The sequence below is a fragment of the Apteryx mantelli genome, chromosome 28 (assembly GCF_036417845.1).
Source record: "Apteryx mantelli isolate bAptMan1 chromosome 28, bAptMan1.hap1, whole genome shotgun sequence".
NCBI lineage: Eukaryota > Metazoa > Chordata > Aves > Apterygiformes > Apterygidae > Apteryx > Apteryx mantelli.
The window spans coordinates 1,591,376-1,606,418 of NC_090005.1; the positions used below are offsets into that span (position 1 = coordinate 1,591,376).

General features: G+C 71.6%; 1 protein-coding gene across 7 annotated transcripts; it reads right to left on the reverse strand.

Moving 5' to 3' along the window:
* Positions 1-5,622: 5,622 nt before the first annotated feature.
* GRB7 (growth factor receptor bound protein 7) lies at positions 5,623-14,426 on the reverse strand. Of its 7 annotated transcripts, none has more exons than XM_067312067.1 (15): positions 14,394-14,426; positions 10,879-11,068; positions 10,610-10,754; positions 10,043-10,199; positions 9,847-9,968; positions 9,305-9,379; positions 9,093-9,210; positions 8,864-8,974; positions 8,497-8,595; positions 7,938-8,018; positions 7,700-7,816; positions 7,519-7,579; positions 7,300-7,387; positions 6,626-6,719; positions 5,623-6,543 (listed from the first exon to the last, which is right to left on the reverse strand). In XM_067312067.1, the coding sequence occupies exons 2-15, from the start codon at positions 11,058-11,060 to the stop codon at positions 5,765-5,767; spliced, it is 2,229 nt and encodes a 742-aa protein (XP_067168168.1). In that variant the 5' UTR covers positions 11,061-11,068; positions 14,394-14,426; the 3' UTR covers positions 5,623-5,764. The 7 variants fall into 7 exon arrangements, with proteins under 7 accessions (XP_067168168.1, XP_067168169.1, XP_067168167.1 ...); XM_067312068.1 differs by having other exon boundaries at positions 7,519-7,576; positions 9,305-9,382; XM_067312066.1 differs by having other exon boundaries at positions 9,305-9,382.
* Between the last annotated feature and the right edge of the window lie 617 nt (positions 14,427-15,043).

Consider the following 15,043-nt stretch of genomic DNA (forward strand, 5'->3'; position numbering starts at 1 on the left):
GTCCAGAGAAACATGCCTTCCTTTGAGCTGGGGGGCTGTAGGGTACTGGCCTCGTCTGCCCTGCAAGCTCGGGGCGAGCATTCGAGGGAGGGTGACAGCCCCCATCTGCCCCGGGAGAGGCAGAAGCGATTCCCATCAGATTCCTGGGGAGGCTGCACAACCGTGTCGGAGGCAGCGAGGTCAGACCTTGGCGCTTGCTCATTGCAGTGCAATGTGTTAAGAAACGCCATCCGTTTTGGCTTGGTATTACTGAAAGCAGTAATAGCGAAACCAGGCTCTGGCAGAAGTGCAGAGGAGCGAGAAGCCCTCAAGTGTGAGCTGGCGGTGGCCTTGGCGGGGTGCTGAGACGGCAGCGGTGGAAAATACTCGTGGCTGCGTTTGCAGTTGGGATCCCCAGCGTCTGTAGGTGATGCCTGGCGCATTCGAATGACACCGCGCTCGGGGGCTCACAGCTGCTCCTCTCCCGCTTCACGGTGCAGCCGGAGCCCCGCGCTGCCCGCAGGCAGCTTCGGGGAGAGGAGCGCTGGCGCTGAGCGAGGGAACGTGGGAGCGCTTGTGCAGGACAGGCGCCCGCTCAAGTTCACCCCGGCAGGACCTGCACGGCCGCCCTTGCTGCTCCTGCAGGCACGGCCTGCGGAGACGGCTGGTGTCCCCTGCAATCTGCCCAGGGCAGATTACAGAAAGTGCCCGAAGCGTCGCTGTTTCGGCTCGGGGTTTCCAGGGGGCTCTGAAGAGCCGAGCTGCCCGCGGCCTGCAGGGAGCCGCTGCCGGCCCGGCGAGCTGGGGGCTTGGGGCCCTGCCGCAGCCAGCAGCCTGCTTCTAGCACCTGTTTGCACGGGCTGATGTTGTTCGCACTTATTTCACGCTCTCCTGACACCTTCTACCACAATAAACTGGACATGCTTGAAACGAAGAAGAAAAGCAAAACAAAAAGATCCTTTTTTTTCTTTTTACCTTCACTTCCTTCCTAGCTTCTCGATAAAAGACAAGCAACAACAATTATTTCTCCCCTTGCTGTGAAACTTTGTGGAGAGTTGTTTTAAACGCTTTCCCGTGTTTCTGCGTTCAGGCGCTGGGAAGCGTTTAAAGCCCTCGGTGCCCAAGGGGTGCTCGGAGGGCGCGCGGCCAGGGGAGCGAGCGCCGCAGTCGCGCTGCCTCTGCCCGGGCGAAGCTAGTGCCTGGAACCAGAAACCCTTCAAGCATCAGGCTTATAAAAGTGTTCGGTTGCTGTTATGACAGGGAGATTCTTATCTGCCGATATGCTGTATTTACGATAGAGCACAGAGGAACCCGTTTCCCCTGTCATGTTGAAACACGCTTTGTAACGCATGAAAAATCCCGTAAAACTCTGCCCAGCGCTAAACTGCGCCGGCTGAGCATCCTGGGCGCGCTCCCACTCTCCGCACGGAGCGCGGTCCGGAACCGCCGTCTCCGCCGAGCACCCGGAGAGCGGCGGGGCCGGGAGCGAGCCGCCTCGTCCTTGGCGAGAAAAGCAGGTGAGGGAGAACTGAGTCACCGGCACCACCTCCCTCGTGTCCCAGTTCTCCAGCCGGCGGCTGAGTCACGCTCCTCCGCGCCCTCCCGCGAGGGTCCTGCCGGCGTTCGGCCGCCGCTCGCCCTCCGCGGGGGCTGCAGCCGGCTGGCGGCTCCGCGCCTGCCCTGGCCCGCTCCCAGCGGGAACCCCGGAGGGCTCCCGAGCCCAGCGCAACCCCCCCGGCCCTGCCTCCTTCTCCTCCTTTGCCTCCGCCGGGAGCTGGCGCCGGCGGCTTCCTGCACCTCCAGGCCCAAACCCGAGCGTGGCCTGGATGACCCAAAGCGGAGCCGTACGGGGGCGATCGCCTACATGGGGACGGTGATGCGGCCGCCCGGGGCACGGTGCAGACCTTCCCCGGCCTCGTGGGCCGGGCACCGCGGAGGCAGAGCTTTCGCAGCCTGGGCCAGCGCGCCTCCGCGGGAAACGCGGGCTGCAAAGCTGGGCCGGGGCCAGGCGCCGGCACCGTGGCTGCTGAGCCGAGCCGAGCCGAGGCCTGGGCTAGCGGGCTGTGACAGGGGCATGGCGGGCGGCTGCCACCGCCGCGGGGGCAGCGGGGTCACGTCACGCCTGGTGCCCCCTCGCCCAGCGCCCCGCTGCGCCGGTGCGGAAGCGGACACCCCGGGGGGGGCCGGCTGCGCCCCCCGAGACGTCCCCTCCGGCCGGGTTATATCTGGCCTCCCATTTGCATAGCAGCGAGGCAGCGCACCTGGGCAGCTAGCGAAACCCTCCGGGGAGCGAGAGTGTGGAGCGCGTCTGCCAAGTGTCGCACGCAGACGCGCCGGGGAAAGGAAAGTCCCTGCAGACAATTGTTTTTAGAAGAACCTGCTGCTCTGCCCCGGCGCCCGGCCGGGCTGCGGCAAGGAGGGCTCCTCGGCTGGGGACGACGCTCCTCGGCCGGGAACGACGCTCCTTAGCCAGGGACGATGCTCCTCGGCCGGGAATGATGCCCCTCGGCTGGGACAATGCTCCTTAGCTGGGGACGATGCTCCTCGGCCGGGAATGATGCCCCTCGGCTGGAGACGATGCTCCTGGCCCGTGCAGCGATGCTCCTGGGCCAGGGACAACCTTGGCCAGAGACGATGCTCCTGGGCCGCGCAGTGATGCATTTTGGCCCGGGACAATGTCCTGGCCGCCCGCGTGGCCCAGCTGTAAGCCACACAGCTGCAAGGGCAGCTGCGAGCCCAGGAGGAGCCCCGCAGCTGGCCGGGCCGGTTCGGCTCTCGCCTTGCCCCCGGCGCTGCCGAGGAGCCCGTCCGCGCGGCCGGCGGAAGCGGGACGGGGCGTCAGCGGAGCCGAGGCGCCCGCAGCTCGGTGCAAGGGGGCTCCCCGGGGAGCGAGGCCCCCGCCGCCCGCACCCCTGCCCGGGGACCCCTGGGGGCCGCAGGGCCGGCCTGGCACCCCCAGCCCGGCGAGCACCCCCTCCTCTCCGGGGCTCAGCCTCGCCGCTTGCCCCGGGGGGCCCGTGGGGCTGGGGGCACCCGTGGGGGGGGGTCACCCTTCCTCGGGGCCCGTTTCCCGCGGTGGCGGCTCCATGCCGGGGGCTGGCAGCGGGGAGACCCCCCCCCTCGCCGGCGGCCCCCCGGCGCCTGCCGCCCCCCCTTGCCTGCCCCCCCGAGCGGAGAAAGTTAGTCAAATCGGCAGAAACCGCAGCGGGGGGGAGGCTGCGTCTGCGCCGCCGCCGCTTTGATGTCACCCCTGCAGCCGTCCCGCAGGTGCCGCGCGTTGCCATGGCGATGGGGGCCGTTGTCCCCACTTTGTCATTAACTTGTGCAAGGAGGGGAGGGAGGGGGGGGAAAATTTTGCAAGAAAATTCCTCCTCCCCGGCGCCACGTGCGGGGCGGCCACGTGCGCGGCGGGGCTGGTGCAGGCCGGCGGAGGGGCCGCGGAGGCCTCGTGTCCCGCGTGGCCCCGGCAGCCCCATGTCCCCCCCCACCCCGGGCTCCCCCGGCTCCGCACGGCTGCGCCGGGAACCCTGCCGGGAGCCAGGAAGGCTTCTGAGAAACGGCGCCGGGCGTTGAATCATCCCGGGCCTCCCTGCGGTTTCCCTCTGCTCCATCACCCGCCGGGCTCGGTCACGCCGGGCGCCCACGTGCGGCCCACGAGGCCGGGGGGGCGATGGCACCGCAGGGTGCAGGACCCCCCCCCCCGGCCATGCCAACGTGCCACGGCGGCTCCGGGGCTGCAGCCAGAACCTTGCGCTGCTGCCTGCACCCAGCACCCACCCTGCACCGATCCCTGCACCCTGCATCGTGCATCCTGCATCGATCCCTGCACTGAGCACCTGCTATGCATCCTGCATCCACCCTGCATCAGTCCCTGCCCTGGTCCCTGCACCCAGCACCCTGCATCAGTCCCTGCACTGAGCACCCACCGTGCATCCTGCACCCACCTCGCACCCTGCACCAGGCCCTGCACCCAACTTGCACCCAGTGCTCCGGCATCCTGCATCGATCCCTGCTCCCAGTGCCCACCATGCACCCACCCTGCACCCAGTCCCTGCACCCAGCGCTCGCCACGCAGCCTGCACCCACCCTCCACCCTGCAGCGATCCCTGTGCCCACCATGCCCTCTGCACCCATCCTGCACAGGTCCCTGCACCCTGCATCCCTTTACACCCACCGTGCACCAGCCCTGCACCCACTGTGCACCCGTTGAACCCGCTGCGCACCCTTCGCACCCTGCACCCGGCTCTGGCCCCCGCGCCGGCGCCTGCCCCCTCCACACCCCCTGCAGCCCTCGTTCCTGCCCGCAGCCGTGGGGCTCAGCGCTGGGGGCCATCGTCCCCCCCCCGGTGCATCGCCCGCCCCGAAGCCGAGGACGGGGGAGACGAGAGGAGGCCGCTGTGCGCCCACGGGGGCGGGGGACGTGGGGGGACGTGGGGACACGTGGGGTCGGGGGGGCCGGCGGGGGGCAGCTGCCAGCCCTTCCCAGCCCCGTCACGGCCGCTGCACTCTCGGAGGAAGCCGCTGTACTTTTTCACCCGGTGCTGGTTAAAAATACCACTCCCGATTTTAATACAGCCGGCGGCCGGCGCTATTTCGGGCTGGGAGCAGGAAGTGAAACCCCGCGCGGGTCCTGGCCCCGCTCGCCCTACGCCGGGCGCCTCCGAGCCCCGCTGCTGCGCCGGCCTCCCCGGGGACCCGGCCTGGCCTGGGGGGGTCCCGAATCCTCCCGCTGCCCCCCTGCCCCTCCTTCCCGGGCTGCCAGAGGGGCCCAGGCGTCCTGGCCGGCGGGCGGCCCCGCGGGCGGCGGGCGCTATCCGGAGCCCAGCAGCTGGGCGCCTGCTGCACCTTGCGGCCTTCCAGCGGAGCAGGCGGACGGCGGCGACTGAGCGTCGTCCTCGAGCGCCGGCTTGGAGAAAGCGCCGGTCGCGAGCTGCTCTGCTGCCGGAAGGGCGGCCGGGGCTCCTCGATCGCCCGCAGCGTGTGCTGCAAACGGGGCCGTCACCGCCCCGGCCGCAGCCCTATCCCCATCCCCATCCCATCTCAATCCCCATCCCATCTCCATCGCCATCCCATCTCCATCGCCATCCCCATCCCATCCCCATCCCAGTCCCCATCCCCATCCCCATCCTGTCCCAACCTCCATCCCTGTCCCCATTCCCAGCCCCATCCCTGACCCTGTCTCCCCCCATCCCCTTCTCCATCCCCATCCCTGGCCTTGTCCCTATCCCCATCCCCCGTCCCCATTCCCAGCTCCATCCCTTTCCCTGTCCCTCCATCCCCATCCCAGTCCTCATCCCTGTCCCTCATCCCCTTCTCGATCCCCATTCCCAGTCCCATCCCCAGCAGGACACGGGGATGCTGCCACGTGTCCCCCCTGTGTGCCCCCGGCTCGGCAGGGAGGGGGGACCGGGGACCCTGGGGGCAAACCGAGGCCAGGCAGAGCCCAGGGTCCCGCTTGGCCCCGGTGCTGGGAGAGCCCAGGCGTCCGGGCACCAACCCCACTGGGGCTTCCTTGGCTGGAGATGGGGATGGGAACAGGGATGGAGAACAGGGATGGGGATGGGGACGGGGACGGGTCCCCCTGCTGAGGTGCCCAGCCTGGCTCTGCCCCAGCTTCGCTTCGGGCAGCGCGAAACGGGGAGCTCTGAAAAAATAACCTTTATTCTCACTGGTATAAAAGACGTCACAGTTCGAGCGGCCTCGCTGGAGGCGCGGGACGGGGAGGGAGGCGGTGGCGGGCGCCCCTCGCCCTCCGCCGAGCCGGGGCCGGGCCCCCCCGGGACCCTCATCCACAGGGCCGGGCCCCCCCATGCCGGGCGAGGAGTGCTGGGGGCCGGCGCTGGGGGGGCCCCGGGCGGAAAGTGCGTGAGTGCGGGGGGCCCGGGGGGGTGCCGGCCCCCGCGGCAGAGCCGGGCTGGGCACACGGGAAGGGGACGGGGGGGGGGGCTGCCTGGCTGGGGGCTCCCTGCCTCGTGCCTGTGCCTGCTCCTCCAGAGCCACCCCCGAGGGGTCGACCCAGCTCCGGCCAGGCTGCGCTGCGCAGGGCTGTGCCAGCTGTGCCAGCTGTGCCAGCTGTGCTGCACCAGCTGTGCCCGGTCGCGCTGTGCAGGACCATGCCAGGCTGTGCTGTGCAGGACCGTGCCCAGCCGTGCCGTGCTGGCCGTGCCGGCTGCACCAGGCTGTGCCGCACCGGCTGTGCCAGGCTGTGCCCAGTTGTGCCGTGCAGGACCGTGCCGTGCTGGCTGCACCGGCTGTGCTGGCTGTGCTGTGCAGGACCGTGCCACGATGGCCATGCCGGCTGCACGAGGCCGTGCTGGCTGTGCCGCACCGGCTGTGCCCCATCGTGCCGTGCAGGACCGTGCAGGACCGTGCCATGTTGACCACGCGCCGTGCCGGCGGTGCGGTGCCGTGCCGGGCTCAGAGGGCCACGCAGGTGCAGTAGTGCCGGAGCTTGCAGGGCAGGATGCCCCGGTTGATCTGGTGAAACTCCACCAGCTGGATGAGGTCGGCGAAGCGGGTCTGCCCGTCGTCCATGGTGAAGTAGAGCCGGCCCTCCTCCTCGCTCTGCGGGGACGGCGGGCGTCAGGCCGCGGCGCCCCCCCCCCCGGCGCCCCCGGCCCCCCCCGGCCCGGCCGCAGCCACTCACCGGCAGGATGAGATAGTGCTTGACCTTCTGCAGGTGGCACAGGGACAGCACGAAGCCCTTGGGGTTGCGCTGGCTCTCCCGCACCAGGAAGACGCTGCGAGCCCCGGAGCGGTGTCACCACGCGCCCCCCGGCCCCGGGCACCCGCTGAGCCCCCCCGGCTGGGCCGGGATGTGCCCTGGGGGCCTCCTGTCCGCCCCGAAGCCCGGAGCGGGGTGGGAGTGCGGCCGGGGTTGTGCTCGACTTTGGGCTCCTCTTGTCCCCAAGGGTCCCCTGCGAGCCCCGGGGCCCCAAACCCCGGGGTCCTGTACCCCCAGCCCTGAGCCCTGGGGTCCCATAGCCCCTTGGGGGGGTCTCATGTCCCCCTGCAGCCTCGGGGGTCACATATCCCCCCTGGGGTCCTATATCCCTGGGGATCCCACATCCCCCTGCAAGTCCCAGTATCCCGTATCCCCCCGGGAGTCCTGTATCCCCCTGCAAGTCCCAGGGTCCCGCATCCCTCTGGGGGTCCCGTATCCCCTGGTGAGCCCCAGGGTCGCATGTACCCCGAGGGGTCCCATATCCCTGGGGATCCCATATCCCTGGGGATCCCATATCCCCCTGCAAGTCCTGGGATCCCATATACCCACAGGGGTCCCGTATCCCCTGGGGGTCCCGTATCCCCCCGGGTTCGTACCCATCCACCAGGCCCTGCCGGCCGATGAGCCGCTGGGTGTCCTCGCGGGAGATGCGCCCGTGGAACCAGGGCTGGGTGCGGTGGATGGCTGCGGGGAGACGGGCGTTACGCGCGGGGGCCTCGGCCGCGTGGGGTGGTGGGACCCCCACGGCACGGCGCGGCACGGCGGGAGGGGAGGGGAGGGGAGGGGAAGGGATGCCGGGACCGGGCGCTGCTCACCGGCGCTGAGCGGGGAGCTCTGGCAGGCGGCCGGCAGGCTGTACCGGTGCGTCGTCTTCTTCTGGCCGGGCAGAGCAAGGAGGGGGCGTCAGCGGGGGGGTCGGGGCCGCCTCCCCGGCACCTGGCTGGGGGAGGGGGGGGGTCCCCCAATGCCCCCCCCCCGCCGTCGCCCCAAACTCACCCTCCAGGCCTGCGCCTCCTCCAGGGCGGCCGTCAGCACCTCGCTGGGGTTCTCGATCACCCGGCCCGTGCACCCCGAGAAGTCCATGGCCACCAGCGCGTTGTCCGACACGCTCCGCTGCGGGGGGGCGGCGAGAGCTGCGGCGGTGGCGGGGGGGGGCCGCACCGGGCCGGCAGCACCCGGGGGGCCGGGAGCCCCCACGCAGGGCAGCCGGGGGGCCGGGGGGCCGGGCACTCACCAGGGGCGTGGGGCCGATCCAGGGGGGCTGGCTGAGCCGGGCCTGCGCCTGCTGGTAGTTGCGGTAGAGCTGCATGCCGTACTGGGGGGGGGGGGGGGGAGAGCGCTGTGAGCCGCGGTGTCCCCATGGGGGCATCTGCCCGGCACGGGGACATCTGTCCAGCATCCCTCGGGGACAGGGATGGAGACATCTGTCCGGCATCCCTTGGGGATGGGGACCTTCATCTGGCCCGGGGATGTGAGCATGCATCCAACATCCCTCTGAAACAGGGATGGGGACCTTCATCTGGCACAAGGATGTGAACATCCGTCCAGCATCCCTCAGGGATGGGGATGGGGACATGTGTCCAGCATCCACCCTGCACAGGGATGGGGACATGCATCCAGCATCCCTCCAAAACAGGGATAGGGACCTTCATCCAGCATGGGGATGTGAGCTTCTGCCCAGCATCCCTCCATGGGGATGGGGACTTCCATCCAGCACCCCTTGGGATGCTGGGCAGGGACTTTCATCCGGCACAGGGATGGGGGCGTCTCCGGCCAGCCCGGGATGGGCTCACCTTGAAGAGGCGGAAAGCCGCCATCCAGCACGTCCGGCTCTGCTCGTCCTCGCTGCACAGGAGCTTCAGGCCCTTCGTGCCGCTCCGCACCTTGTAGGGCTGCCGGAGAGGCCGGCGCTGTCACGGAGCAGCCCTGGACGGGGTCCCCATCCCCCTGCGTGGGGGGACCCAGGGCCGAGACCCCCCCCCCCCAGAGGAGCTGGGGCAAAACCCAGCAGTGCAGGCGCCTCGTCCCAGCTCCCAGACTTGGGAAGGGGACCCAGGTGTCCGGGAGCTCCCTGCTCCACCCAACGTGCCCCCGACGGGCAGGCAGGAGGAAGCCCGGAGTCCGGAGCCCCCGGACGGGCACAGCGACCCCCCCCCCCACCTTGATGCAGAAGCCGAACTCGGTGGGCGTCCCGTAGTGCTTCTTGCCCTGCGTCACGTAGTAGATGTTGGACTCGGTGAGGTCGGCGAGGTACTGCAGGTGCCGGGGGTCCTGGGGGGCCGGGGAGGGGGCGTCGGGCAGGCGCCGGAGCACCGCGTCGGGACGCCGGGATGCCGGGACACCGTGCGGCCCCGCGGATCGGCCCGGCCCGCCGCCCCCACGGCCTCACCTTGGACGTGCCCTTGGTGGAGTAGTAGAGCCCCGAGCGGCGCAGGGAGAAGTAGAAGCGCTTCCAGACCTTGCGGCCGGCCTCCCGCAGGTGCAGGAAGCCCTGGACCTCGGGGCAGCTGCCGGAGTTGAGGAAGTTCTGGGGAGGGACGACGGGTGACGGCGCGGCCGGCGGGGTCCCCTGCAGCCCCGCGAGCCCCCGCGGCCTCCTACCTGGATGAGCTCCGAGTGCGCCATGCTCTTGTTGGCCTCCAGGCAGCTGGACACCATCACCTCGGGGAAGAGGGACTGCTGGGGGGGGGGGGGGGGGAGCAGGGGTGTCAGAGGAGACGGACGGGGGATTTGGGGTCCCCCTGGGGTGCCCAGGTCCCCATGGAGCATCCTGGTGCCCATGGTGGTGCCCAGGTCCCTGGGGGTTGTCCAGGTCCCCATGGAGCATCCTGGTCTCCATGGGGGTGCCCAGGTCCCTGGGGGTTGTCCAGGTCCCCATGGAGCATCCTGGTCCCCATGGGGGTGTCCCAGTCTCCATGGGGCATCAGGGTCCCCATGGGGTGTCCAGGTCCCCATGGGGCACCCAGGTCTCCATGGGGCATCCCAGGCCCCATCGGGTGTCCATCTCCCCTTGGATGCCCAGGTGCCCATGGGACATCCCGGTTCCTGTGGGGTGTCCGGATCCCCGTGGGGCATCCTGGTCCCCGTGAGGTGGCCCGTGGGGCGCCCGGGTGCCGGCGGCAGTCGGTCCCAGAGCCGCTTACCCCGTTGCTCTTGAAGAGCTCGTACTTGGCGAAGTTCTTGCGGAAGACGAAGCGGCTGTCGGCGCCCAGGGGCCAGGTGCCCTGCACCTCCACCACCGACTCGTGGTCCTCCAGGCACCGCTCTGCGGGGCAGGGGGGGGCTCAGCGGCCGTGGGTGCCCGGCGCCGTGCCCCCCCCCCCCCCCCCGCCTGCTCACCCAGGGCCAGGTGCTGGTGCAGCTCCACCAGGGCCCAGCTGTGGTCGTGCAGCGCGTGCGCCCGCCGCACCAGCATCTCGCAGAGCTGCCGCGCCGTGGTGCCCGCCGACGCCTCCAGCGAGCGGCACGCGCCGTCCTCGCTGAACACCTTCACCACCTGCGGGCAGGCGCCGCGCACGCCCTCAGGGTCCCCGGCCTCGCCGCCGGCCGTCGGGGGCACCTTGGGGGGGGGGGTCCCCCTTCCCCATTTCCCACCCCCTTCCCGGGGATGAAAATGGGAGCGGGGATGCGCCCGGTGGCAGCATCCCCGTGGGGGACCCAATCCCTCCTCTCCCCAGCTCCCCCATGGTCCATCCTCCCCCCCCCCCCCCCAGGGCAAGCCCTAGGACACCCCTGTGATGAGTGCGTCAGGCCTCAGCCCCAGCACCGGCATCCCCCAAGCCACAGCCAGGAGGGGACCCGGGTGTCCCCCCCCCCCCCCGTCCCCGTCCCCGGGGGTGGGTCTGTGACACAGCCCAAGCCACCCCCCCCCCCCGCCCCCATCCACGGGGTGCTGGGGAGACTCACGTGGGAGGCGCCTTCGCGGGGGGGCCCCTGCCCGCCGGGGGGGCTGCTGAGGATGGGGGAGTTGGAGGGGCTGCAGAGCTCGGGGAAGGGGTTGGGGATGCAGGGCAGCGACGAGGCGCGCGGCTCCTCCGGCGCCGGCTTCCGGCTGCGGGCACACAGGGGCCGAGAGCACCGGGGCCGCGGCGGCTCCTGCCCCCCCCCCCGCTCCTGACCCCCCCCATACACCCCCCCCCCCGGGAGGACCCAGGCGTCCGGGACCCCACACCCACCTGCCGGCGTGGATGAAGAGGGGCTGGGAGCGCTTGACGTCGGCGGCGGGCGGCCCCTCGCCCGCGTCCCGCTCGCCGGGGCCGAGGCCGGGCCCGTGGGGTGGGCTGGCGGCCCCCTCCCGCTCCGCGCCGCCCGTCCCGGGGGGCTCCGGGGGGCTGCTCGGCTGAGCCCCCCCGTCCATGGCATTATCTGGGGGCAGAGAGATGGGAGGGGGGGGTCCTGCAGCCCAACGCTGCCCCAAGCCCTGGCTGGGCCCGGACGCCTGGGTCCTCGTGCCAGCTTGGGGGGGGTGAGGGGGGGGGATGCCGGCCCCGCCGCTGCCCACGGCAGCCCACCCCAGCACCCGCCCGGGCAGTGTTTTGCCGGCGCCCAGACAAGCGGTGAGTCAGCGTGCGGCGAGGTGACTCAGCACGGCCTCTCCTGCCCCCGCGGCTCGCTCCTGCCCCGGCTGCGACGGGCACCCGGGCTGCCCCCAGCCCGCGTGGGCCCCGCGTTCCCGGCCCCGAGCCCGGGCAGGCCGGGGGTGTCCGTGGGGCTGTGCCCCGGGCTCAGTCCCAGACAGAGATCTGCCCCAGGGCTCAGCCTGCCACCTCCTGACGCCTCCGACGCCTCTTCCCCTGCTGTGACTCACCGTCCCTGGGGACCAGCCCCCCCCCCCCGGTAGCAAATGGGGGAGCAGAGGGGCAGGGAGACAGCACCCATCCCTCACCCAGCACGTCCCACCAGTCTCTCCCCATCCAAGCTGAGACCCAGCCAGCTCGTGGCAGGAGTGGGCCTGGCCCCGGGGATCCCGCTCCCCCCGTGCTGCAGGGATCCAGTCCGGCTCTTGCGGGCTGCAGGTGCCCCGTGCCCAGGTGCCTAGGTGAAAGCGAAGGCACCTGGCTGGGTCTCCGGGAAACCCCGGTCTGGATCAGGGTGCTGGGAATGGAGCGTGGTGGGTCCCCTGAGACCCTGGCGAGGTGTCACCGGCTGCGGGACAGCAGCCAGCTCTGCCCATCAGCCCGTGGGATGTCGGCTGGGGGGGACATGTCCAGCCGCCATCCCCTGCCACAGCCCACGAGTGCTGCCGAGAGCCAGGCCAGGCCTCCTGCTGCGCCCCAGGGGCGGTGGCATCTCCGCTGGGTCTCCCGCTGTCCCTCCTGCCCCAGCCCCAAACACTTTAGGACCCAAATCGGCCTCAAACACCCACGTGTTTCCGGGAAGAGGCAGCCGGGGAGATGAGGAGTGTGTGCCCCGCTGCGAGCACAACCTCGTACGAGACGCCAGAGAATCCCTGACTACCCGCGCATCCCCCCCACCCCTGGGGGCTGCTTCCTGGCGGCGGCAGCCAACTGCAGCCCCACAGGACGAATCCCCCCCAAACCGTCCCCAAGAGCCCCAGCACCCCCAACTCCGGTGCTGGGCTTTGCAGGGAGGCAGTGGTGAGCCGAGCTGAGCTGGGCTGGGCTGAGCCGAACTGGGCTGAGCTGAGCCAAAATGAGCCAAGCTGAGCTTAGCTGGGCTGGGCCGAGCTGAATCAGGCCAAGCTGAGCTGAACTGGGCTGAGCTGAGCCAAAACAAGCTGAGCCAAGCCGAGTTGAGCTGGGCTGAGCCGAACCAGGCCAGGCTGAGCCGAATTGGGCTGAACTGAGCCTAACTGGGCTGAATTGTACTGGGCTGAGCCAGGCTGAGTGGAGCTGAACTGAGCTGCGCTGGGCTGAGCCGAGTGGAGCCGTGCCGGGCTGAGCCGAGCCGTGCCAAGCGGAGCCGTGCCGGGCTGAGCGGAGCGGTGCCGTGCCAGGCGGGCGGCGGCGGGAGGAGGAAGCGGAGCGTCTCGGAGCCCAGCCCAGACACCTCCTCGCGTCCGGCCAAACCAGTTCTGGGGGCCGCTCCCAGCTCCACCTCACCGCGCTGGCATCCGGGCCGGGGCCGGCAGCGCCGCGGGGCTGGGGGCGAGGAGCCGGCGCCCGCCCGCCCGCCGTGGGAACGGCCCCGAGCCGGCCGCCGCGCTGGCCCCGCAGGGCGCAGACCTCCCGCGCCGTGCTGCACCGCGCCGTGCCGTGCCGTGCCGTGCCGTGCTGCACCACGCCGTGCTGTGCCATGCTGCACCGCGCCGTGCCGTGCTGCACCGCGCCGTGCTGTGCCATGCTGCACCATGCCACGGTGGCACCGTCGCCCGCGTCCGCGGGTGCCCGCCGCACCGGCCGCCTGCACCCGGTGCCGGCCGCCCACGCGGCTCCGTCCTGACGCTCTCGTCGTTTTGGCCCAAAAATGGGCAGACGATTTCCGGCAGCGGGTGCAGGCGCAGGCGTCGGCACTGCCGGGTCACGGTACCGGGTGCGCGTGGGCCCCTCATCCCGTCCGTCCCGTCCATCCCGTCCCGTCCCGCGGGGCCGGCAGCACCCATAACGCACGCGAGCGCGGCACCTCGCTGGCTGCCAACAGGCTCAGCCGCGCCAGCATCCGCTGCCCGCGGGGCCCCTCCGGCCCCTGCCCGGGCACCAGTTTAATCATTCACCCCGCTGGCAGCCCCGCGCCCCCGCCTCCCGCGGGCCCCACGGCGTGGCGAGCTCGGGGTCCAAGTCCACGGCCGCGCAAGGGCCGCTGCTGCCCGCGCTCTGCCCGCGCTGCCGCTGCGCTGGGGACGCCGCAGCCCCGGCCCGGCACGATGGCCCTGAAACCGGCCTGGCCCGGCCCGGCCGGGGTAACCACGAGCGCCAGGCCACGGCGCCGGGGGTGCCCTGGCCGCTCAGAGTGGACGGGGGACGCGGCGGAGGGGCACATTCCCGCTGCCGACCCGCCAGCCCCTCACCGTGGCCTCAGGCCACCCCAATGCCGGCCCTGGCCCCACAGCTTGGCATCCCGGCTGCGACGGCAGGGGGGGGCAAGGGGTGTCCTGTGTTTGGGACAAACAGGGGACCAGGGCCATGGGGCTATAGGGCAGGGGACCAGGGCCACCATGGCTGTGGGGCGGGGGTCCAGGCCATCAGAGCTATGGGGCAGGGCACCAGGCCATGGGGTTATCAGGTTTGTGATGGCCCAGGGGCCACCAGGGCAATGGGGCAGGGGAGCAGGGCCACCACGGTTATGGGGCAGGAGACCAGGGCTACTAGGACTGTGGGGCAGGGGAGCAGGGCCACCACGGTTATGGGGCAGGGGACCAGGGCCACCATGGCTATGGGGCAGAAGACCAGGGCTATTAGGACTATGGGGCAGGGGACCAGGGCCACCACGGTTATGGGGCAGGGGACCAGGGCTATTAGGACTATGGGGCAGGGTCCAGGGGTCGGCGAGGCGCCACGCCGGGGGTCCGGGGCCGCGGGGGTGATGGGGCCGGGGGGCGTCGAGGCGCCGGGGCAGGGCAGCAGTGAGGCCGAGCCGGGCGGGAGAGGAGGAGGAGGAGGAGGAGGAGAAGGAAGAAGAGCGGGGAGCGAGGAGGGCCGGGGAGGGGAGGCCGGCGGAGCGGGGCCCCGGCGTCCGGGAACACGGGGGGGGGCAGCGCGGGGCCGCGCGGGGCCCCCGGCCCGGCTCCTACCTGCAGGCGCCCGCCGTCCCGCCGCACCGGGGATTCCTGTTTTGCCCAGCCTTTATCTACCTGCGCCAGCTCCCGCCCCCGCCTGACATCACGCCGCCCGGCCGCCGCGCCGTGGGGTGCGCGCCGTGGGGCGCCACGCCGGGGTGTTCCCCCCCCCACAGCCACCCGGGGTGCCCCTGCCCCACGGCCTCGCCACCCGCCCGCCTGGGTGATGGGGAGTTTCCCACAATGCCCCAGGGCGGCCCCCAGGACCAGCCGGGCCCCCCGGGGAAGCCGAAGCGTCCGGGCCCCCCGGGGTGCTGGGCTGGGGGGGGGGGTGGGTGCAGCTTGGGGGGCCCCGGAGACAGTCCGGGCTGGGCCAGGCCCCATGGCGTGTGGGATGCCACGGAGCCGGGGATGTGGGGGGGGGCCATGAGGTGGGGGGGGGGCCCGTGGGGGGAGGTGGGGGGGTTGCCTGTGGGGGTCCCACCAGGGGCGTGGGGGCCCTGTAATGTCCCCATGGGGGCTGTGGGGGGGGGGGGGGGTCTCCATGTGGCGCTATAGGGCTCCCAGGGGGCTATAGGGCTCCAATGTGTTCTATAGGGCTCCCATGGGTACTGTGGGGCTCCCATGGATGTACAGGGCTCCCACGGGTGTTATGGGGCTCCCAT

Excerpts from the sequence above, each read along its gene's own strand:
- GRB7 (XM_067312066.1), bottom strand. The coding sequence starts at position 11,060 with ATGGACGGGGGGGCTCAGCCGAGCAGCCCCCCGGAGCCCCCCGGGACG. Across the intron at positions 9,211-9,304 it reads CGCACTCGGAGCTCATCCAG|CTGCCCCGAGGTCCAGGGCT; the intron begins GTAGGAGGCCGC and ends CAACTCCGGCAG. Across the intron at positions 7,817-7,937 it reads GGATCGGCCCCACGCCCCTG|CGGAGCGTGTCGGACAACGC; the intron begins GTGAGTGCCCGG and ends GCCCCCCCGCAG.